General features: G+C 49.2%; 1 protein-coding gene across 1 annotated transcript in view; it reads right to left on the bottom strand.

Annotated features, from left to right (window-relative positions):
- Positions 1-346: 346 nt before the first annotated feature.
- Positions 347-25417, bottom strand: part of DACT2 (dishevelled binding antagonist of beta catenin 2) — a 73322-nt gene continuing 48251 nt past the window's right edge. The window contains exon 4 of the mRNA XM_085611973.1: positions 347-2427. Within this exon, the coding sequence (XP_085468099.1) occupies positions 650-2427 (1778 nt within the window). The 3' untranslated portion in view covers positions 347-649. The remainder of the gene's footprint in view (positions 2428-25417) is intronic.

Here is a 25417-nt window from a genome sequence, read left to right as displayed (position 1 = left end):
TTTCTTTTACCCAGAAGTCGGTTGCCAATTTGTTCCAGAATTCCACAAAAGCATTACTTCCAAACAGCGTGGCCCAGCCCAAGGTAGCCTTCTGCTGTGCTATAGTGAAGTCACTTGAAGGTGTTTTACAAAACTAAAAGTGTGTATTTTATCTTGCGAGGGTAAAGAATATTTGCTTGGAAAGGCTTCGGTTCTGTAAGCACTTCGTTGAAGTTTTGAATAAAACAAATACTTTGGAAATAGCGTTACTACGAAAACAGTATAGGCATCATTAATAACCATTTCCAATAATGCCACAATAACATACGGAACCAGCGCATTAAAATCCCAATAAGTACCCCCAAAAGAATATTAATATATTTATTAGCACTTTGCTTTATACGTCAATTACACTGATGTGAAGCTGTAGTAGAAAGACAAATCTCGCAGTACACAATCAAACACGGGGTTGCAGACATTGGCAAAGAAAAAAGCTCTTGGTGAATACTTGGGGTTATTTACAGTGCATTCAAACAGTGAATTTCTTGGAAGGACGGTCCTTTTGTTTTGCTAAACCGAAGCCAGCGTGATGTCTCCCACTGTCATCAGGCAATCAGCTGCTCAGTCTTTCTTTTAGTCTCCACCTCCCTCCCCGGGCACTAGCCAGCTGTCATACCATTGTCATAACTTTCAAAGCCGCAGGCTGAAATCTCCTGATCTTTTTCTTTAGAGCTCTTGAAGCTTTGATGCGATAGATCTTTGGTTCTGGCAGAGGCTTGCTGGTGGTAGACTGGGCAAGTGCTGGCAATCTTGGGGGTGCTTCAGCCCAAACTAACTCACTCTCAGCAATGTCATCAGAGTCGAGTGTGAGGCTGCTACCACTGCTGGCCACATCAGACTCACTTTGACTCGACTCACTGTCCCCAAACCGGTTTGCGGTGTAGTTGCTGACCTCACCTTCGCTGGTCTCGATGATGGTGGAGTGGAATAAGGAAGCACAGTCGGCTGAAAATTCAGACTCACTCTTTGCATACGCACCAGGATGGGGCGGGCTGGGTCTTGCCCTAAAGCTTACAGGGTAGAGGGCACCAGCTCTCCTGGTAGACTGCTTTGGTGGCCCTAAAGCAGCTGCAAAGCCATGTTGAATGTTGGTAAAATCGGATTTTGTTTCAAATGTGGACTGCCACTTACGCTGCTTTCTCTTTGTGGTATTATCAATGTGCGAGGGTTTAAGCAAATGTATTTTTTTAACTGGCGCTCTATAGACTTCCGCTTTAGGAATGTCATGGGGTACTCTTAACTGTACAGGCAACAAACTGGACTCTGAACAAGACCTTGCTGATACATCACCAATATACGTGGGTCTTCTGACCAGGCTTTTACCACTATGATTCCTACTGGCATGTGTCCACTTTACAGCTTTGAGTCCCTTTGGCCTTTCAAGACCAGGCAAATGTTTCGTAGGACTCAGCAATTTCTCACTGTTTATTCGTTTCACCTTCATTGCTTTCGCTTTAGAGCTTGAAGCTCTCACTTTTACATTTTGGGATTCTGCGGGCACAAACTGCGCATGCACAAAGTTAGTTTGTGCTGGAGGTTCTTGAACGACCTTTGCAGGCTTTAAGATGCAGTTTTCTTTGTTGACCCTACTGGATAAAATAATTTTGGCTGGTAAAGGTGATGGGTCGTGACAGGACTCCTCTGAACAAGCCTGTAAACTGGAGGAAGAACCTAGCTCCGAAAAATGCTCTCTGGACTCCCTCAATGCAAAACCACTTATTTTTGACCTTCCATCAAAACAGTTATTAATATGTGTACTGGGGAGACTGGAAAGCTCTTCACTGTCTGTGCACGTGGCAAACTCTGGCTGATTTTCAGGTTCCACATCAACCCTCTCTTGTCTGAAATTACTGTAGATTGCTTTGTCTCCTTCAGAAGACCCCCCATCTTTCACCAACTGGCAACAGCTGTCCGTCTTTATCATATTGGCGGTGGGGTATATAGGAAGTCTTTGATTTTGCGCACATCGTTGGGTACTGTCCAGACCACTGCTGCAGGTATTAGCTTGGTTGCTGGTGGTTTTGTACCTGCGTAGTTCCAGAAGTTTCTTGATGTAATCCCCAGGCCTGGTTTCAGTGAGGGGCCTAATCGGAAGCGTTCCGTTTACCTTGAGTGTACTGGGCTGAGCAGGCTGGCTGACTACAGCAATGTCGTCAGTATCCCAGGATTCTCCAATCAAAGAAAAGAGAGGGCTTTGAAGTGCCACAGCATGAAGTGGACTTGGGTAAGGATACACCTCATTACCCCTCCTGGGAATTAAATCGTTCTCATATTTTGGGTCCACTACATGATGCTGAATGCCACTCCCATGACATAAGGAGGACACGGATTTCAGATCCACAGTCTTGTGAAATCCTGGGTGCATTGCTACTATTCTCTCCACGTCACCTACGGAGGGGTAAAAGATGAGGTTATATTAGGTCATGAAGGCCAACATTAATATAACAAGTTGCATAGAAAGACTTTTTTGTTAACTCATAATGAACTAACAATATTATTTTATACTATAAATAAGCAATTGCATTTTTCCATATATACACTATGGGCCCGATTCACAGAACTAACTTAAGACAAAATCCTAAACTTACTACCATTTTGGTATTCACAGAATGCACTTACTGCTTTTGGTATTCACAGAATGCACTTACTACTTTTGGTATTCACAGAATGGATTTACGACTACTAACTTTACGTCCGCACTCGGGCCGGAAATTCCGGCCCGGAGGCGGAGCTTCCGGCCCGGAGGCGGAGCTTCCGGCTCGGCGGTGGAGATTTTGGCCATGGCTAAATCTCTGCCATTGGCCGGAATCCCCACCTCCGGCCCGGAAGCCCCGCCTCCGGCCCGGAAGCTCCGCCTCCGAGCCGGAATTTCCGGCCCGAGTGCGGACGTAAAGTTAGTAGTCGTAAATCCATTCTGTGAATACCAAAAGTAGTAAGTGCATTCTGTGAATACCAAAAGTAGTAAGTTTAGGATTTTGTCTTAAGTTAATTCTGTGAATCGGGCCCTATGTTTGGGTATTGACATCATATATATACAAAATGTCGACTTATGGTTACAGTAGTAAGAAACTCAATACACAAGTCAAGCATTCGTCTGCTAAAAAAAAATCACCAGAATTAGAGGCAAGAATAAGTGATGCTGGGAGGAGGCTCAGGAAAAGGTTTTCACACAAAATGTATTGAATGCCTCAAATGACCTCATAAAAAAGTGACGACGGGAAAAGCACTGGGTGTACGATTGAAAAAAGCAGTGCTTGTGATAGCATCCTCTACTGCATACCTTCCCACCCAATCCTTTGAAACATGCTATGGGTGTTTTGATGAAACAGGCTTTCTGCAGGTTTCATCGCATGTTTTGCCCCTATTCTGACTACAAGGCACTGGTGTAATGGCTCTGAAATGCAGGTGCAGCTCCTCCGCTATGGCAGGGGTGGGCCATGTCACACCAGCAGCGGGGGCAGGACCAGTTGTAGGCACTGAAAGAGCAAATGTCAGTTTGGCTGGCCATCCGTGGCTAGCCAAACAGACATGCGCACTTTGATATCTCCAGGCTGTTCCTTGGGGATATCCCCAGTGCTAAGGGCACCGGCTCCCAGTCCCTGCTGGAGCGTGAGAATGGCCCAATCCCAGAGCTGCTCTCATGCTGGGCGTAATAGCATGAGAGCAGCATTGGAATCGCGTGGAGAGTCTGGGAGCCTGTGCTCTGAAGATTGGAGTGCCGGGAGCAGACGAGCAGTGCGACGCAGGAGCTGAAGATCGCAACTGCCACAGTGAAAGGTAAGTGTATTTCTTTTTCTATCGCTGCCACCCCCCCTCCAGGTCGTATTGGCAGTAGCCACCACTGCTGAAATGCCCAAAGCCCTGCTAATCAGTGTATGTGCTCTGACCCTTAAAATGGTACATTGTCGATTGGCTCATACCCAATTGGCAAAGCTTAACTTCTAAGTCCCTCATATATGCTTCCAGGGGTACCCAGGGCCTGTAAGTGAAAGTGTCACTTGTGGACTGTAGCACTAGTTGTGCCACCATGAGTATGACAAGGTAAAACATGTCTCCCAGACTGCCACTTCAGACTGGTAGAGCAGTTTTATCTGCTAACTCGACTCTCTCATTTAAGGAAATGGCAAAGCCCAAACCTCCCTTTGTAACATATATAAGTCACCCCTCCAATAGGCCTCATGAGTCCTAAGGCAGGTGAAGTATATGAAAAGTGAAAAGCCTTGATTTATCGTTTCTGTAAAAAGGTATATCTCTGGAACCCTCCAGTAGATCTTTTTTGTTTGGATGTCCATAAATTCATAAAAATGTAACCTATTTTTGTAAATTAATGTCGGATTTCTTGAGAGTTGTGTATCTTTCTTTTTCAGTTGTTTTAGTGCTATTTCAGATCAAATTAAATCAATCTTTATTCGGTCGCAGTCACAACCATAACATATAAAATCACAGAGCCAATTCATTTAGATACAATATCATCATAAATACAAATAAGATTTAGATAAAATCAAGTTTAAAACAGTATACAGTAAAAATATATCCACAGAATATCAATCTCATCTTGATTGTTTTGACTTCAGGGCTGTCCGAAGAAAGGAGGTTACAGCAGAAAGGGTGTACTCATGCATGAGCACCACACGGGCTTGCGTATAAAATTTCTTTCACTTTTAAAACAGTATACAGTGAAACATGTCCATAGAACATCAATCGGGTCTTGATTGTCTTGGACTCAGGGCTGACCGGAAAAATGAGTTTACAGCAGAAAGGGTGTACTCATTTGACAAAAGCTGCAGATGCATGAGCGCCACATGGGTTTGCATAAAATTCAAGTCTTTCAAGGGGGAAGGTGGCTGCAGGAACAGCTTCCTAGGCCGGGTAAAATATTTACAAAAAAGCACAAAGTGCAGGGTGTCCTGTGGAGACTAACAGTCACAGGCAGAAGGCACTTGCAAATTTGCTTGGGGACAGCCAAAAGGGGTGGGCAAGAGATGGTGAGCTGGTTAAACCTAAAACGGGTCACCAGGAACCTGTCCCTTTCACTTGTAAGGAGAGAAAGGCTGATGAGGGGTGTTACCTCAAAACCAATCCCAAGACGCTTGTTTCTGGTCCAAGTAAGACCTGACTTGGCAGTTCAGGCTGGACTGTTCCAATGAGAAACAGGGTCAAGACTGATTTGCATGTGAGTAGGTCTGAACTGGGATGGTGAAGTGAGCTAAAGAACGATGATGGATTCAACCCAGATCTGTGACTAGGGGTGAGTGTCTGAATAGTTTCAGTGCTCCGTCCATCATCTCATTGTGGTTGCTTTGTTTGCCCTAAGTTGTCAGGGTATGCCCAGACATGGGTCCCTTGCTCACCTTGCCACTGGATTCAAGCTAGCCTGGCTGATGAGGGGCTTGGCAGTTCGGCTGGACTGTTCCCATGAGGAACAGGGTCAATACTGATTTGCATATGGCTGGGTCTGAACTGGGATGGTGAAGTGAGCTTAAGAACGATGATGGATTCAACCTAGATCAGTGATTAGGGTGAGTTTCTGAAAAGTTTCAATGCTCCATCCATCATCTCCTTGTGTTTGAATTGAGAAAGGTAACTTTCCATAACTTGCACAGTTTTCAGCAGTAAGCACCCCCTTACTGCAGGCTTCACAAGCTCAACGCTTTCACCATGAGAAAGGGCATGCTTAAAGACAAGGCCCTTTACATACATGTGCTCGCAAGGACTGAGCGTGACATGGTTGTGAAAGATGTCCACCCTACCTAACCTGGTAAATGACACCCTTACATAAGAGATCCAGGGGTTGTATATGCATTGTCAAATTACAAACAGTCGGTCAAAATCAGACGATTTAGCTGGCCACCCTCCCTGGACCATATCTTAAACCAACACAACAAAGGCTTAACAGCCATCAAGTCAGCAATGTACTTGATGCCCAGCTCTTCATGTCCAGAAAAGGACGGAGTGCTCTGGGGTGCCCTCAAGATCCACCTTAAGAACTCGTTTTGTTCAAGCTGTATCTTGTGCATGGGAGTGTACCCCAACACTTCACCTCCATATAAAACCTTAGAAAGACATTTAGAGTGATAAAGGTTTACTAACACACTTGGCGACCAGGAACCCAGCCTCTTGGCATAGCTAGCTAGGGCCCCTATTTACTTGTTCATCTCGCACACCTTTCCCTCGACCAAAGGCTTCCAGTTCAGTTTGGCATCAAACAGCACTCCCAGGTAAGAAAAGGCAAGGACCTTTGCAAGTGTGTGGCTCCCCGCCTTAAAAGTTTTAGACCTAGTCGACCGAGGGCCAACTTCCAGAGGGAGATTTTCTGAAGTTCACTGTCAGGTTCAATCTGTCCATAAAAGAGAGAAACATGTCTATTAAAACCTGTAAATCCATTGCTGTGCGCGCTATAAGCACCGCATCATCTGCACACAGCAAGACTGGCAGGGATGTCAAGCCTATTCCAGGGAAGTCAGACAGTACTGAAGAGAGAGCATGTTCTAAACCATTAAGCTACAGGGTGAATTAGAAGGGTTCTAGTATTCACCATTGACAAACATCCCGTACACAATTAAACTGCTCTGTTAGGCCCATCCTGTGTGAGTAGATAACCGCAGCTATGGTGTGAGCCTGGAGGTTCTTTAATAGGGTTACAATATCCGGGTTAGCGCTCAACGAAAGGAGGATGTCCCAATGCTTCTTTTGATTTACTCTATCAAAAGCAGATATAAGGTCCATAAATGCTAAAAACATGGTGCCAGGCTGGGCCACAGTATATTTATCAACTATTAGATAAGAGATTTAGACACTGATCATTCGTTGATTTGCCCGGGTGAAAACCACACCATATAACACAAACCATTTCCTCATAGAGTTAACTCAAGAAGGGCTTTCCAGATGAAAAAAGTTAAACCCACCAAAGTAAACAGTAACTGTTAATCCGACCCATAACCCTCTACAAATCCTTTGGGCTGTGGCCTCCCACCACAACTAATGAAACATTATTTTAAGTGCTCAGTGGGCACAACTGAACAATTTCCACTAGACCTGTCAGCCCTTTGGGTGGTCCCTCCTCATCATTATTTATTTTGTCCCACTTTTGCCTCAAACCCTGTTTGAATTTTTCCTTTTTGGGAACCACCAGACTTTTTCGTGTTGCTACAGATTCAGGGAGCCATTTTAGCTACCCCTGAAACTTCTGTCTGAGGGCCTGAAGCACAAAATGGTGGCCACCTGTGACATCACCAGCATCCACTGGAACCTACCAGCACCTTCCAGAACATTCCAGGAGATTCCAGAACCCTGTGACCGTTGGAGGCGGTTTAGAATGTTGGGAGGATAAGAGAGGCAGTTGGCAGTTGGAGCTGGCAGTTGGCACCTGACTGGTGAAGAGAGAGGAGCACAACAGTGAAGGAGGAAGGAGTGAAGCAGCAGGGGTGGAAACTTGTGCCTGGAGTGGGGTCCATAAACCCACCCTTGATACTTGTCCCTACTGATGGATCCCAGCCTATAGCCCTGTGTGGGAAGAAGACAGAAGAAAACCATCCTAAGGACCTGGACAGCAGGAACAGGCCTTAGAAGCAGAAAGCAGCAAGATCCTGACCTGGAAACTGGTTTCCCTGGAGTCCGGCGTCGAGTAGCCTGAAGACCTGGAGCCCGAGGTGGAGAAGCGGCGCTGACTGAAGTAGCAGACGTCGTACCCGGAGCCGCCTGAGGTCGTGAGAGGGCGCCGACGGGGGTCGAGAGGAATACCAGAGGTCGAGGAGGAAGTGAACCGAGGTCGAGCAAGCGGCGTCATCGGAGGAGTGAAGTCCGCCCTCCGGAGTCGTCGGAGACCGAGGTAGAGGAGCACCGGAGGTCGGGAGTGAGGATCGCACTCCGGAGTCGCCCGGAACCTGTGAGGAGGAGCACCGGAGGTCGGGGGTGAGGATCGCACCCCGGAGTCGCCGGAAGTCGACATCGAGGCCAGGCCGGCCGACGTCATCGGAGCCGAGAGCGCCATCGGACCGGAGCCGCCCGAAGTCGACATCGTGAAGAGACTGCCCGACGCCGTCGAATCGGAGGTAGAGATCGAACCGAGGCCGCCGACATCGGACCGGAACCGCCTACCGGCGTCGTCAAAGAACTGACATTGTGCCGAGGCCGCCGAGACCGAACCGGAACCGCCTCACGGCGTCGACACGACTCCAGCGGCGTCGGAACATCAGAAAAAGGGCAGTAAGTGGAGTAGAGGGCGCCTAAGGCCCTGTGGAGACCTGAGAGACTGCTCTAAGGGGCTAGGGAGGTGCTGAAACCAACCTGACTGTGCCTGGGGTGAACTGGGACTAACCTAGAGAGGTTGTGTGGAGAGAGAAAGCCAGGGCACTGGTATTCCCCCCTTTGATCTACCTCAGTTTGGGCCTCAGCCTTGTCCCAGCCAGGGAGTAGCCTCCCCCCTCAAGCCTTCCACAACCCTACAAGCTGTGCCTGGGCCAAATCAGCCCTTAAGAAGTGAAGTGTCATCTGATTATATGAGGGTTGCTGTATACTTTTAATTATTTATTGGGGATACTGTATTTATTGAATTTTTATCTATTTATTGCTGCACTATATTTTTAGGTCCACAGGACTTGTTGGTGTACAATATTTATTGATACAGTATTTATTGCCTCAAAGTATTTAATTGTCTGTATATATTGCACTTGTATTTATGCCCTGTTATTTATGATCACCCCTATTTATTTCATAAAACAGCCAATATTTATTTGGCCTGCACTAATTGAAATTTGTATATTGTGATTGACCTATTTATTTTTCCAATCAGCAACTAAGAGAAAAAGATAAAGAAAGAATATTTTCATAAATTTTACGGTGTAGAGTCGTTTTTGGAACGGATGCACGCATGGTTATTGTATGGGTATATTGTATGCTTAGCACTGTGCCTGTTTCCTGACCACTCGAGCCAAGCTACCCCATTGTGTTGGGAAGGTCCACCACCACCCTGCGGAGTGGGAGTGGGGCTGTTTCCAACATAAATTGGTGTTCAGTGGTGGGATAGAGCTGTGCCTACATATACTCAACAATAACTGTGGGTAGTCCATAGGCCTACACCGGGAGTTTTCTCACAGCGGCCTTCCAAATTGTGGGTTTTTGTTTTTTCCAAATTTACTCTGGTGGTGGGAGGAGGTATTACTAAAGGTACCCCCCTGCATTGTTACTGCACAAAACCTGTCCTCTAACCTGAGTGGGCAAGATGGAGTTTGTACTGGAAGATTTAGAAACGTACACTGTGGCCCAACTCAGGGAGTTTTGCCAGCGGGAGGGGGTGTACTGTCCCCCAGGAGCAAAGAAGGGTGCACTCCAAACCAGCTTAAGGGCTTGGGGGGAGGCACGCCGAGAAAGCAAGGCTGAGGAGGAAGACAGGGATGGAGAGCCTAACCCCGAGGGGGCTGAGATGTACCAACCTGAGGTGGGGAACCTGTCAGCAGGGCCCAGGACACTTTCTAGGAAGGGCAGCACTGTCTCTAGCGGGGGCTTATCCAGCGTGGAGTTAGCAGATCGGAGAGAGAAAAGACAGCTCACATGGGATTTAGCAAAGCTGGAGAAGGAGAAGGAGGAACAGAGGTTGGCTCATGAGACGGAGAAAGAGAGGATGGCTCATGAGATAAGACTGAAAGAGATAGAGCTTCAGATCCTAAGAATAGGGGCACAACCTGTTCCTAATGGTGGCAGCCAAAACCAAGAGGTCACCAGGGAATCCAAACCTTACCTGCCAAAGGACATAGTAGCTAGCTATGGGGCGGGTGACGACATCGCCAAGTGGCTAGCAGCCTATGAGGTCTCGTTGAGGGCCCATGGGGTTCCAGTGAAGTACTGGGGAGGGGGATTGTATAAGTACATGCCTCCAGCTGGTAGGGATGCTTTATTGGCCCTCGAAGAGGATGAGCAGACCCACTACCCCACCATGAAACTGGCGCTCATCAGAAAGTTTGGACTAACACCTGAAAAGTACAGACAGAAGTTCAGGGGTAGTCACAAGCTGGGCACACAGAATTGGGTGGACTTCCTGGACTATGCAAAGAAGGCACTGGAAGGTTGGATTCAGGGCAGTGAAGTAAGGAACTACGAGGAGCTGTTTGACCTAGTACTGAAGGAACACCTACTCGAGAAATGTTTCCCTGAACTGCGGCAACACCTGGTGGATAGCAAGCTGACCAGCCCCCGGAAGCTTGCTGAGGAGGCGGACATTTGGGCTAGTACCCGGGTGTCCACAAGGGGGACTGGAGGGGATACTCAAAAGGCCGGACAGGGCGCCCCCAGAAGAAAGAAGGAGGGGAAAAGAAAAAGGAGTTCTCCAAAGGCCCCCAAAATAACTTCCAAGGGAAGGGAACAGGATTCACCTCTAAGGCTAACCCACCCAGAAACCCTAATCCTGGCCAGAGTCAGCAGCCAAGGGTTGTCCATTGCTACGAGTGCGGTGGCGTTGGACACTATAAAGGAGATCCGAAGTGTCAGAAACGATCACCCCCTCCCACTGGAGGAAAGACCCCCGGAGTAGCTAGTGCAGTGCTCGGGGAGGAGATGCCCTTAACTAAGGGAAGGGAGTGGGCGGGTGTCACTTTAGTGTCCCTGGGAGAACGGGAGATGGTTCCTAAGATCCAGGTGCCCGCAAATACCGCAAAGTATGGGCAGTGGATCACCATCAACGGCCAAAGAGGGGAGGCTCTGAGAGACACAGGAGCCAGTATGACTATGGTGCGTAGCCAGCTGGTGTCTCCAGAGCAGGTAATTCCCGATGTACTCCACCCAGCCGCGATGGCTGACGGCAGAACAGGTCACTATCCAGTGGCCGAGGTTCCCTTTGAATGGGGGGGGGTTGCAGGTTCACTTCGAGTTGCCGTAAGCCCTGCCGTGCCAGTCGATTGTCTGCTGGGCAATGACATGGAGCACAACGCTTGGAAGGAGGTGGAATACCGGACTCACACCGAGATGCTGGGTACACCTGACTGGGCCTGTGTTAGCACAAGGTCCGTGACTACCCGAAGAGGGAGTTCATTCCGGCTGGAGCCTGGAACAAAGGCCCAGCCAGCTGCCAGTCAAGGGAAGAACCGAGGACAGGAGGAGCCTGCCTCGGCGTCTCCACCCCGTAGGACGGATAGGCCACCGGAGGTGGTGGACCAGGAGTCTGCGGAGGGGGACGTTACCAACCTGGAGGACCTACCCATCCCGGCCGAGTGGCACGTGGAGGGAGGCCCGTCCAGGGAGGAATTCTGCCAGGGCCAGAGGGAGTGCCCTACCCTTGAGGGGCTGAGGCGACAGGCCGAAGCCCAGGCAGCAGGGAACGTTGAAGGGAACTACAGTGTTTACTGGGAGGATGGCCTCCTCTACAGTGAACCCAAGGCACCCCTACATGGATCGTCACGAGCCTTGGTAGTTCCTCAACGTTATCGAGCCTTCCTTTTAGAGTTGGCTCACGAGATCCCCTTGGCAGGACACCTGGGGCAAGACAAGACCTTCGCCCGTCTTGTCCCACACTTTTATTGGCCTCAGATGAAAGTGTCGTCCGATACCTACTGCCGGACATGTGTGTCTTGCCAAGCCAGTGGGAAAACAGGGGTGAAGCTGAAAGCTCCCCTGGAACCACTTCCTGTCGTTAGCACCCCCTTTGAAAGGGTGGGCATCGACATTGTGGGTCCGTTAGATCCACCAACATCAGCTGGTCACAGGTTTATCCTAGTCCTGGTGGATCATGCCACACGGTACCCAGAGGCAATACCTCTGAGGACCATAACAGCACCTGTTGTGGCTAGGGCCCTGATGGGAATCTTTACCCGAGTGGGTTTTCCCAAGGAAGTTGTGTCCGACAGGGGGACCAACTTCATGTCAGCGTATATGCGGGCAATGTGGAAGGAGTGTGGAGTGACATACCGGTTCACCACTCCTTACCACCCCCAGACAAATGGTCTGGTGGAGAGGTTTAATAAAACCTTGAAGGGCATGATCAGAAGTCTGCCTGAAAGCCTGCGGAGGAAATGGGACGTCCTCCTACCCTGTTTACTTTTTTCTTACAGGGAAGTGCCACAGAAGGGAGTGGGCTTCAGCCCCTTCGAGCTTCTGTATGGGCACCCTGTACGGGGACCTCTTAACCTGGTGAGAGACGGATGGGAAAGAACTCCCAGAAAGCTCCCCCAGGATGTGGTGAGCTACATGCTGGCCTTCCGGAGCCAAATGGCTAAGTTGTGGAAGCAAGCTTCTGACAACCTGGAAGCCAGCCAAGCAGTAATGAAGGCGTGGTATGACCACAACGCTCACCCGGTGGAGTTGGAGCCTGGCCAGAAGGTGTGGGTGATCGAACCCGGAGAGCTTAGTGCCCTCCAGGATCGCTGGTCAGGACCCTTTGAGGTGTTGGAGAAGAAGGGTAAGGCTACCTACTTGGTGGACCTGAAGACCCCTCGTCAGCCCCTGCGGGTGCTGCATGCCAACCGCCTCAAACCCCACCACGAGAGGCCCGAAGTCATCTTGATGATGGTGACTGACGGAGGAGAGGACGTGGAAAGCGAGCCTCTCCCTGATCTGTTTGCGTCTCAAGAAAAGGATGGGTCGGTGGAGGGAGTGATTCTCTCCCCATCTCTAACTCCTGAACAGCAGGAGGACTGTCGCCAGGTCCTGGGGCAGTACTCTGCGTTGTTCTCCCTTGTCCCGGGTAGGACTCACCTGTGCGTCCATGACGTGGACACAGGGGACAGCCCACCTGTGAAGTCCAAGATCTACCGGATGTCAGACAAGGTGAAGGCCAGCATTCATAGTGAAGTCACTAAGATGCTGGAGCTAGGAGTGATTGAACCTTCTAGCAGCCCCTGGTCCAGTCCGGTGGTGTTAGTACCGAAAGCTGCACCACCGGGTGCCCAACCAGAACTGAGGTTCTGTGTGGACTACCGGGGACTGAATTCAGTGACAAAAACTGATGCTCATCCGATCCCTAGGGCGGATGAATTGATTGACCGGCTGGGAGCTGCCCAATATCTAAGTACCTTTGACCTTACTTCAGGGTACTGGCAGATCTCGTTGACTGATGGAGCAAGGGAAAGGTCAGCCTTCTCCACGCCCAATGGCCACTACCAGTTCTGTGTGATGCCCTTTGGGCTCAAGAACGCACCTGCCACGTTTCAGCGCCTGGTAAACCAGATCCTCACCGGAATGGAGAGTTTCTCTGCTGCTTATCTGGATGACATCGCCGTCTTCAGTAACAGCTGGGAGGATCACTTGCATCACCTGCAAGCTGTTCTCCAGGCCCTGAGACAAGCTGGATTGACGATCAAGGCCAGCAAGTGCCAGATCGGGCAGGGGTCGGTAGTGTACCTTGGACACTTGGTGGGTAGGGGAACAGTGCAACCCCTCCAGGCGAAGATCGAGGCCATCATGGCCTGGGAACCCCCCAAGACACAGACTGAGGTCCGAGCATTTTTGGGCCTCACGGGATACTACCGCCGCTTCGTGAAGGGGTACGGTACCATCGTACCCCCCCTCACGGAGCTCACGTCCAAGAAACAACCTCGACGGGTAGTCTGGACGGAGGCTTGTCAGCAAGCCTTTGAGAGATTGAAGAAAGCCATGTGCGAGGCCCAGGTCTTAAGGGCCCCAGACTTTTCCAAGAAGTTCATTGTCCAGACAGATGCATCAGAACATGGCATTGGGGCAGTGTTATCGCAACTCAACGAAGAGGGTCTGGATCAACCCGTGGTCTTCCTATCCCGGAGACTACTTCCCAGGGAACAGAAGTGGAGTGCAATAGAGCGTGAAGCCTTTGCAGTGGTATGGGCTCTGAAGAAGTTGCGGCCATACCTGTTTGGATCGCACTTCCTCGTTCAGACCGACCACAGACCCCTTCGTTGGCTGATGCAAATGAAGGGGGAGAATCCCAAGTTGTTGAGGTGGTCTATTTCCCTACAGGGGATGGACTTTCAGGTGGAACATCGGCCTGGAGTGGACCACGCCAATGCAGACGGTCTCTCAAGGTACTTCCGCCTTAGTGATGAGAACTCCCAAGGGGTTGGGTAGCTCTCCCCACTTTCAGCTGGGGGGGACGCGTGTTAGACCTGTCAGCCCTTTGGGTGGTCCCTCCTCATCATTATTTATTTTGTCCCACTTTTGCCTCAAACCCTGTTTGAATTTTTCCTTTTTGGGAACCACCAGACTTTTTCGTGTTGCTACAGATTCAGGGAGCCATTTTAGCTACCCCTGAAACTTCTGTCTGAGGGCCTGAAGCACAAAATGGTGGCCACCTGTGACATCACCAGCATCCACTGGAACCTACCAGCACCTTCCAGAACATTCCAGGAGATTCCAGAACCCTGTGACCGTTGGAGGCGGTTTAGAATGTTGGGAGGATAAGAGAGGCAGTTGGCAGTTGGAGCTGGCAGTTGGCACCTGACTGGTGAAGAGAGAGGAGCACAACAGTGAAGGAGGAAGGAGTGAAGCAGCAGGGGTGGAAACTTGTGCCTGGAGTGGGGTCCATAAACCCACCCTTGATACTTGTCCCTACTGATGGATCCCAGCCTATAGCCCTGTGTGGGAAGAAGACAGAAGAAAACCATCCTAAGGACCTGGACAGCAGGAACAGGCCTTAGAAGCAGAAAGCAGCAAGATCCTGACCTGGAAACTGGTTTCCCTGGAGTCCGGCGTCGAGTAGCCTGAAGACCTGGAGCCCGAGGTGGAGAAGCGGCGCTGACTGAAGTAGCAGACGTCGTACCCGGAGCCGCCTGAGGTCGTGAGAGGGCGCCGACGGGGGTCGAGAGGAATACCAGAGGTCGAGGAGGAAGTGAACCGAGGTCGAGCAAGCGGCGTCATCGGAGGAGTGAAGTCCGCCCTCCGGAGTCGTCGGAGACCGAGGTAGAGGAGCACCGGAGGTCGGGAGTGAGGATCGCACTCCGGAGTCGCCCGGAACCTGTGAGGAGGAGCACCGGAGGTCGGGGGTGAGGATCGCACCCCGGAGTCGCCGGAAGTCGACATCGAGGCCAGGCCGGCCGACGTCATCGGAGCCGAGAGCGCCATCGGACCGGAGCCGCCCGAAGTCGACATCGTGAAGAGACTGCCCGACGCCGTCGAATCGGAGGTAGAGATCGAACCGAGGCCGCCGACATCGGACCGGAACCGCCTACCGGCGTCGTCAAAGAACTGACATTGTGCCGAGGCCGCCGAGACCGAACCGGAACCGCCTCACGGCGTCGACACGACTCCAGCGGCGTCGGAACATCAGAAAAAGGGCAGTAAGTGGAGTAGAGGGCGCCTAAGGCCCTGTGGAGACCTGAGAGACTGCTCTAAGGGGCTAGGGAGGTGCTGAAACCAACCTGACTGTGCCTGGGGTGAACTGGGACTAACCTAGAGAGGTTGTGTGGAGAGAGAAAGCCAGGGCACTGGTATTCCCCCCTTTGATCTACCTCAGTTTGGGCCTCAGCCTTGTCCCAGCCAGGGAGTAGCCTCCCCCCTCAAGCCTTCCACAACCCTACAAGCTGTGCCTGGGCCAAATCAGCCCTTAAGAAGTGAAGTGTCATCTGATTATATGAGGGTTGCTGTATACTTTTAATTATTTATTGGGGATACTGTATTTATTGAATTTTTATCTATTTATTGCTGCACTATATTTATAGGTCCACAGGACTTGTTGGTGTACAATATTTATTGATACAGTATTTATTGCCTCAAAGTATTTAATTGTCTGTATATATTGCACTTGTATTTATGCCCTGTTATTTATGATCACCCCTATTTATTTCATAAAACAGCCAATATTTATTTGGCCTGCACTAATTGAAATTTGTATATTGTGATTGACCTATTTATTTTTCCAATCAGCAACTAAGAGAAAAAGATAAAGAAAGAATATTTTCATAATTTTTACGGTGTAGAGTCGTTTTTGGAACGGATGCACGCATGGTTATTGTATGGGTATATTGTATGCTTAGCACTGTGCCTGTTTCCTGACCACTCGAGCCAAGCTACCCCATTGTGTTGGGAAGGTCCACCACCACCCTGCGGAGTGGGAGTGGGGCTGTTTCCAACACCGACCCATAACCCTCTACAAATCCTTTGGGCTGTGGCCTCCCACCACAACTAATGAAACATTATTTTAAGTGCTCAGTGGGCACAACTGAACAATTTCCACTAGCCAACAGAGCAATATTGCAGTATTCAATTGACTAGTCAGAACAGCAAAGAATGAGAACCCCTGAACAAAGACCAACCAGAAGTAACATATTGATGGCCATGTTTACTTGGGATTGACTAAGATAAAGAAAATGTTTGTTTTCATTGAAGGACCAGTGTAAGTTTGTTTGGGGACTGCAGTTGATAGCGTTTCTTTGCTATCTGTCATCCTTCAGGATTTTAATCAGTCGATGTATTGGATGATTCAAACTCGTTCAGCTGTAGTTTGACCATGGAGAGGCCGTAATTCAGAATGAAGTGTCCTGAGTGTGGTAGGGTTTTCTAAAAGGAAGACAACTTAAAAAAAAAACACAAAAGTAACTCCGTAAGTAGTTACTCAGGAGAAGGGCGTATATTAAAACGTTAGCTGGGTCTTTCGAGCAAGTAATGGTGAGAGTCTTCTTTCACCCCTGAGCAAGAATATATAGCACTGTGTTTTTAAATGAACCTGCACTATGGATTTTCCTGAAACGCAGCCGAGTTTTAATAATCATAAAACTCAGGACGTTAGATTTGAAAATTTTACATGTGTTACTTTCTATAAACTCAGCGTGTGTTACTTTCAATAAGCTCAGCGTAAGCTAAGCCAACAAGAAAAAGTCAAACAGCTTCTTTGCACTGTCATTTTCAGCAGGTGAGTGGCAGTTATAAAAACACACTACATTTTTGCTGCATCTGATAATTCAATCCTTTATGGAAATGAAGCACTCCCTACGAATTACCGCCTCGTCCCACACAGCCGTCTGGGCCGACCGACGCCAGCTCCTGCAAACCGGCTCTGTTGCCTGCACCACAACCTGCCAGCACCGCATCGAGCATCGTCCCGCCCTGCACAGTAAGCCTTGGTCTCACCGACGCAGTCTGGACGAATGTCGCGAGCCGCTGCCTGCACCGCATCAAGGGGACCCTGCACCCTGCACCGCTTCCATTTTGCAAGGGGGTCCCCAAGTGTGGCAAGAGGGCACAGCCACCCACCAGAGGGCAGTCCAAGGCATTGGCTAGTGTAGCGCTTGGGGTGCCTGCAGAAATGACCCTCGTCACACTAGGGGACAGTGAGAAGGTCTCAGGAAACCAGGTGCCCCCTAAAACAAAGAAATACAGCACCTGGGGGGACCATCAATGGGAAAATGGTAGAGGCTCTCGGAGATACTGGAGCCAGTGTGACCTCAGTCTGGTGTCACCTGGTCTCTAAAGAGCAGGTATTCTCAGGGGCATTCCACCAAGTAATTGCTGTGGACAACTCAGCACGCCAGTGTATGGTGGCACAGGTTCCCTTGGAATGGGGGAGTCTCAGGTCCCTTGAGGGTGGTTGTGAGCCCTACCATACCTGTAGATTGTCTGCTAGGTGACGACCTGGAGCAGTCCTTGTGGAAGGATGTTGAGCTCAGGTCTCACTAGGAGATTCTTGGGTTGCCTGAGTGGGCATGCATGTCCACTGGGTCAATGGCGGCCAGAAAGGGTGATCAAAAGGACCTGGAGCCTGAAACAGTGGCCCAGGTCCCTGCCAAGAGAAAGGGCAGGGGGCACGGGAAACCTACCCCTGAGGTTCACACGGACCGGTAGGAGGCTGACATTTAGGGGGACGCCCCGGTACCTAGACGGGAGCAGGTAACTGAACTTCGGGGACATCGCTGAGCTGACCCATTGGCAGCAAGAAGGTGGTCCCACCAGGGAAGAATTCTGCAGGGAGCAGAAAGAATTCCCTCCTCTAGAGGATATGCGGTGGCAGGCTGCAGACCAGGCAGCTGGATCACATTGGATCTACTGGGAGAATGGTCTCCTGTATAGCGAGCCTAAGGTCACTGAGCCTGGGTCAGCCTGGGTCAGCCCGTGTGCTGGTGGTAACCCAGCGCTTCAGGACCTCCCTACTGGATCTGGCTCATGATGTACCTTTGGCAGGACATTTTGGGCTGGACAAGACCGTTGACAGGCTTGTCACCCACTTCTTCCGGCCCAAAATGCGAAGGCAGTCAGATGGACATTGCAGGTCTTGCCCAAATTGCCATGCAAGTGGTAATAGTGGGAGGAAGGTCAAAGCTCCTCTCCAACCTTTTCCAGTTGTTGTAACCCCTTTTGGAAGGACATTGTGGGGCCACTGGATCCCAAACAGACATGGGCAACAGGTACATCCTGGTCTTGGTGGACCATGCCACCCAGTACCCGGAGGCAATCCCTCTCAGTACAACGATGGTGCCAGTGGTGGGCCGGGCATTTTAAAGGGGATCTTTTCCCACGTGTGTTTCCCCTGAGAGGTGGTTTCTGACTGTGGGACCAATTTCATATCAAAGTATATGACATCCCTGTGGAAGGAGTCTGGTGTAACCTACAACTTCACCACTGCTTACCACCCACAAGGTAACGGTCTGGTAGAAAGATTCAACCAGACATTGAAGGGCATGATTAAGGGTCTAACAGAGCCCATGAGGCATAAGTGGGACGTCCTCCCGCCATGCATTCTCTTTGCATACAGGGAGGTACCTTAGAAGTCTTCAGCCCCTTTGAGCTTCTGTATGGCCACCCTTTGAGAGGACCTCTGAGTTTGGTGAAGGAAGGCTGGGAGGCGACTCCCAGGAAACTCCCTAGGATGTGTTTAGTTACATGCTGGCCTTCAGAATCCAAACTGCCTGCTTCAGGAAACTCGCTCAGGCGAACCGGGAAGCAAGCCAGGAAGAAATGAAAAAGTGGTATGACCAGAAAGCTACTCTGGTTGAATTTCAACCTAGACAAAAAGTGTGGGTAATGGCCACCGTGGAACCTTGTGCTTTGCAGGACAAGTGGACTGGGCCTTTTGAGGTGGTGGAGCGCAAAAGGGATGTCACCTACCTGGTGAATTTGCAGACTCCTAGGAACACTTTGAGGGTCCTCTATGTGAACGGCCTCAAGCCCCACTTTGAGAGATCCGAAGTGAGCATGCTCTTGGCGACAGATGGAAGAAGAGTGAACCTCTCCCTGACCTCCTGTCCACCAAGGAGCACGATGGGTCAGTAGAAGGTATGATCCTCTCCCCTACTGTCACCAGTTGTTGGGACAGTTTGCCCTACTGTTCTCTCTGACCCCATGTTAGAAATGTGGGTCTCTAGTGGGCAAGGGCTTGCACCTTTGTCGAAGTAGGGACCCTTCTTCCTAGTCAGGATAAAATAACTCCTGCTCACCCCCTTGGTAGCTTGGCACGAGCAGTCAGGCTTGTCTTAGAGGCAGTGTGTAAAGCATTTGCACAAAACCAACAGTAATACAATGTAAGCACTACAAAAGGACACCACACCAGCTTAAAAAATAGCCAATATTTTTATATACTTAAAACAAGACCAAAGACGATAAAGAATCCACAATACAGTACTTCAAAAATAGTTACTTCTCAAGATGTCTTTAAATTGCAAAAATACATTGAAAACACAGTTCGTACGAGTCGGTAGCTTGGTCCGAGCCTACCGCGATGCTGAAAACAACAGAGTCTCGTAGTTCCAGCTGATCGTGTCGGTACGGGCCAGCAACAGCGTGAACAGACTCGTTAACAGTACCTTTCTTAGTGCGGCTCACACGGGCGTGCGAATCGGTCTTGGCATCTGTCGCGGTTGCGATGCAAAGTGGAAGCGGTGCAAGGTGCGGTGCGAGCAGCGGCTCGGTGACGATCGTCAAGATGGCGTCAGTGAGACCCAGGCTTGCGGTGCAGGGCGAGACAGTGCTCAATGCAGTGCTGGCAGGTTGCGGTGCAGGTGATAGAGCCGGTCGTGGCGTCTGTCGCGGTTACAGTGCAAAGGGGAAGCGGTGCAGAGCACGGTGTCCTCTCCATGCGGTGCGAGCAGCGGCTCGGTGACGATCGTCCAGATGGCATTGGTGAGACCAAGGCTTGCTATGCAGGGCTCGACGGTGCTCGATGCGGTGCTGGCAGGTTGCGATGCAAGCGACAGAGCCGTTTGGCGGGAATGGCGCTGGCGGAGCCAGACAGCTGTGCGTGACGAGGCAGCAGCGATCGTGCCAGTGAGACCAGGCCAGCGAAGTGAAATGAGGCGGTGCAGGCTGCGGTGCCTCTCGATGCGGTGCAGGCAGCGGCTCGGTGACGATCGTGCAGACGGCGTCGATGAGACCAAGGCGTGCGGTGCAGGGCGAGACTGTGTGGCCTGTGGTACCTTCAGGACACAAGGTCAGCGACGGAGTCAGTGACAGAGTCGGTCGTGGTTCCTTCTTCTCTGTGGCAACTGAAACAGTGGTTCCAGGAGCAGTACCCAGGGCAGAGGCAGCAGCTGCAGGCCAACCCAACAAAGGAACAATACAGCAAAGGGGCAGTACTCCTCCTGGCAGCTCTTCCAGCTCTTCTTCTTGGCAGGTTCCTTGATTCCAGCTAGTTCTTTGAGGTCTTTTCTATCCCAGAGACTTCCAACAGGAGGCAAGCTCTACTTCAAGCCCTTGGAGAAAACTCTAACAGCAAGATGATGAAAGCACAGTCCAGTCCTTTCCCTACCCAAGACAGAAGCAACCACTGCAGGCCAACCCCACAACACGCAGCATAGGGGCAGCACTCCTCCTCCAGCTTTCCCGGTCCTTCTTCCTGGCAGGTTCCTTAGTTCAGAAGTTATCTAAAGTTCTGGGGTCTTTGCCCCAATATGTATACCACCAAATCCTTTGTCCTCTGAAGGCAGAGGGTCCTGTACCTAGTTCAAACCAGTTCTGGGTGCATTCTGCCAGTGTGCACCTTCTTCCTTTGTCAATGTGGGCCAGGGTCATCAGACGCACCACAGGAGGTGGAGCCAGCATTTTGAAAGGCAGGCACAGCCCTATTCAGACCCAGGTGCGACTCCTCCCACCCATCTACATGCAGATAGGTCTATTCAGCCCTGTGCTGACTCACTCTGTCTCCTGGAGTCTCCCCCAGCCCCTGTCACTCACAAACCAGACAGACAATACACAAGCTAGCAGAGGCAGGCTGGAAGGTAAGGTAAGAAAATACCTACTTTGTATAAGTGGTATTTTCAATCACAGAATGTTAAAACCACCTTCACTAAAAGATGTATTTTATCATTCTGAGTTCAGGCATACTAAACTCGAATTTCTACCATGTTCTCTGGGTCAGTTAGGATTATAGGATGCTATAATCAAACTGCCCATTCTGGCCTATGGGGAACAGGTAGCCTTGCAATAGTGAAAAACGAAGTAGGCTGTAATTCACTATCAGGACATGCCACACACACCAGGGCATGTCCTACCTTTCAAATACAATGCACCCTGCCCATGGGGGTACCTTGGGCCTACCTTAGAGGTGACTCACATGTAGAAAAGGGAAGGTTTAGGGACTTGCAAGTGTGTGCACTTGCCAAGTCGACATGGCAGCCCCAGGCTGCGCACAGGCTCTGCAATGGCAGGCCAGAGGTACACTTTATGGGCTGTCTGTGTGGGTGGTACAATCCAGTGCTGCAGCCCACCAACAGCATTTGATTTATAGGCCCTGGCACTCACAGTGCACTTTACTAGGGACTGACACATGAATCAAATAGTCCAATCATAGAAACACCAATCCATAACACATTTTACACAGAGAGCATATGCACTTTAGCACTGATTGGTAGTGGGAAAGTGCCCAGAGTCTTAAAACCAACACACACTGGTCAGGAAAAAATAGGAGGAAAAAGCAAAAGGTTTAGGGATAACCCTGCAAAAAGGTCCATTTCCAACACCCCAGATGTTACTCACTGGTGTACCCATGACTTGGACACTGGTGACAGCCCTCCTGTAAAATACAAGATTTACAGATTGACTGACCGGGTCAGGGCCAGCATCAAAGAGGAGGTCTCTAAGATGTTGGCGTTAGGGGTAATCAAGCCCTCCAGCAGTTCTTGGGCCAGCGCAGTAGTCTTGGTCCCAAAGGCTGCTGCACCCGGTGCCACCCCAGAACTGCGGTTTTGTGTGGACTAACGTAGGCTTAATGCCGTCACCAGGACTGACGCACACCCCATCCCCAGAGCAGATGAGCTCATTGATCGGTTGGGAGCTGCCAAGTTCCTCCGCATGTTTGATTTAACATCTGGGTACTGGCAGATTGCCTTAACCGATGAGGCCAAGGAGAGGTCAGCATTCTCAACCCCAGAAGAACATTACCAGTTCCGGGTGATGCCCTTTGGGTTTAAGAATGCCCCTGCCACCTTTCAGAGGTTGGTCAACCAGGTGTTGGCTGGACTGGAAGATTTCAGTGCTGCATACCTGGATGATATTGCAGTGTTCAGTTCCAGCTGGGAAGAAGACTTGCTGCACCACGGGGAAGTGTTGAGGGCTCTGCAGAGGGCAGACCTCAAGATCAAGGCCAGTAAGTGCCAGATCGGGCAGGGTTCTGTGGTGTACTTGGGACACCAGGTAGGAAGCGGCCAGATGGTGCCCCTGCAGCCCAAGATTGACACCATTCGGATGTATGTCGTTACAACGCACACTTTTACAACGCATGCACTTACAACGCATTTTTTACAACGCACAATCCATTACAACGCATGACATTACAACGCAGGACACTACAACGCATTTTTAAAAACTACCTTTACAACGCATTTCCATTACAACGCATACTACCTTTACAACGCATACCATTACAACGCATAATATTAAATTGCATTTAAGGTAAGTATTAGATAGTATAGGGGTAAACATTACTATTCTAACTCCAGGGGGTGCAACAGTAGGGTAAGTGTTGGATAGTATAGGGGTAAAAATTACTATTCTAACTCCAGGGGGTGCAACAGTAGGGTAAGTGTTGGATAGTATAGGGGTAAAAATTACTATTCTAACTCCAGGGGGTGCAACAGTAGGGTAAGTGTTGGATAGTATAGGGGTAAAAATTACTATTCTAACTCCAGGGGGTGCAACAGTAGGGAAAGTGTTGGATAGTATAGGGGTAAAAATTACTATTCTAACTCCAGGGGGTGCAACAGTAGGGTAAGTGTTGGATAGTATAGGGGTAAAAATTACTATTCTAACTCCAGGGGGTGCAACAGTAGGGTAAGTGTTGGATAGTATAGGGGTAAAAATTACTATTCTAACTCCAGGGGGTGCAACAGTAGGGTAAGTGTTGGATAGTATAGAGGTAAAAATTACTATTCTAACTCCAGGGGGTGCAACAGTAGGGTAAGTGTTGGATAGTATAGGGGTAAAAATTACTATTCTAACTCCAGGGGGTGCAACAGTAGGGAAAGTGTTGGATAGTATAGGGGTAAAAATTACTATTCTAACTCCAGGGGGTGCAACAGTAGGGTAAGTGTTGGATAGTATAGGGGTAAAAATTACTATTCTAACTCCAGGGGGTGCAACAGTAGGGTAAGTGTTGGATAGTATAGGGGTAAAAATTACTATTCTAACTCCAGTGGGTGCAATAGTAGGGTAAGTGTTGGATAGTATAGGGGTAAAAATTACTATATTATGCGTTGTAATGGTATGCGTTGTAATGGTAGTATGCGTTGTAATGGAATGCGTTGTAAAGGTAGTTTTTAAAAATGCGTTGTAGTGTCATGCGTTGTAATGTCATGCGTTGTAATGGATTGTGCGTTGTAAAAAATGCGTTGTAAGTGTAGTGCGTTGTAAAAGTTGCGTTGTAAAGGTTGTTCCCCCACCATTCTGGCTTAAGAACCCCTCATGACCCAGACAGAGGTGAGAGCCTTTTTAGGTCACCAGTTAATACAGGAGGTTTGTTGAGGGCTATGGCACCATTGTTGCCCCCTTAACAGAGCTGACTTCCAGGAAGCAGCCCATTAAGGTGATCTGGACTGAATCCTACTAGAAAGCTTTTGATGCCAGACAGACCACAGGCCCCTCAGATGGCTGATGCAAATGAGGGTTGAGAATCCAAAACTGTTGAGGTGGTCCATCTCCCTACAGGGAATGGACGTTACGGTGGAACACTGCCCTGGCACGGAACACGCTAACGCAGATGGTCTGTCCAGGTTCTTCCGCCTTAGTGAAGAGAACTCCCAGGGGGTTGTGTATTCCTCCTTACTTTCAGTTGGAGGCGACATGTGTTAGACTTGGCATCTTTTGGAGTGTTTCCCCTGACCTTTTGCTTTCTGACCTACATGGGATTTCATGCAGTCGTAATCTCATTATACATCAGTGTTTGCGCTTATGGAGACATCCAACACTCGAAAACGCACATTCACTCATATGCGGAGTTAATTTCGTTTTTCGGAAGTTACGTTTGGTAGTTTCTTTTATTTGTATTTTATTTTCATTGACTGCTTATATTCAGGATTTATGGTCAATTTGTCAGACCACATAAGTCTGGACCAGCACACCTTTGCGCACATAATTGTTCTTTACAAATTTTGCGATGAACAATAAAGTTCATTGACACTCACCAAATTCAGGGGTGTCACTCAAGCTTGGATAAATAAGGAACTTCTCACGTACTGTCATTACGACGGGGTTATGTGTTTGTAGTCACAACGCACAGAACGTTGGTGAGTTCACGAGTTCAGACTCGGCCATAGAACGCTGTTTGAGATGCATGCGTAAGACACTCAATTCAATTCAATTCAATTCAATTCAAATTCAATTCAATAAGCTATTTGTTTCTTCACCAGATTTTCTGTTTTGTACTTGAGGTCTCACGCTAGGAGAACGTAAGATAGGTAAGACACGTTTTTTTTTATCCGACATGCAGCACATTTGAGTGCAGCATACTGTTGTTAGTAACCACCAGTTTTTCTTATGTAACAGGAGTTCACACCAGTTTCCCATTTTTGTAGAGAAGATTTAGAGGTATCTGGTTTGTTCAGCATTCGTAAACTTTCACGACACCATTATTCGAGTCATATGCTTTGATTTACTAGTCTTGGCATTTTAAAAGTATTTTAGTTATAGTCACGTATTCACGTACGTTAAAGCTTTTAATCCACAGGAATTCAGCCCATATATCATTGCATTGACGCATGTTTTAAACACTGGGACATGCATCTCTTTGCTGGATTTAGCAAGTGTTACATGAGGCACTGCACTTTTCAGTGACGGTTGATCGACAGTGACTGCAAACACTGATCTTGTATTGGAATGTAAATAGGATATGTCAATATATTCCATTGAGTTACTTTTCCTTGTTTTCTTTGTGTTCCGGCAGGAGGCCGTGGAAGATTCATTTGTATCAACATTATCTCCATGAAGAAGGGTGTTACCTGAAATTAATTGGGGCTGTTTGAATGTGATGCAATTCCATGAGGGTTGCTAAAAATGCAATGCACTT

Source organism: Triturus cristatus, chromosome 6, assembly GCF_964204655.1.
Source record: "Triturus cristatus chromosome 6, aTriCri1.1, whole genome shotgun sequence".
Classification (NCBI taxonomy): domain Eukaryota; kingdom Metazoa; phylum Chordata; class Amphibia; order Caudata; family Salamandridae; genus Triturus; species Triturus cristatus.
The sequence above is the reverse complement of the archived record's forward strand: the minus strand, read 5'-3'. Positions and strand labels throughout refer to the sequence as shown.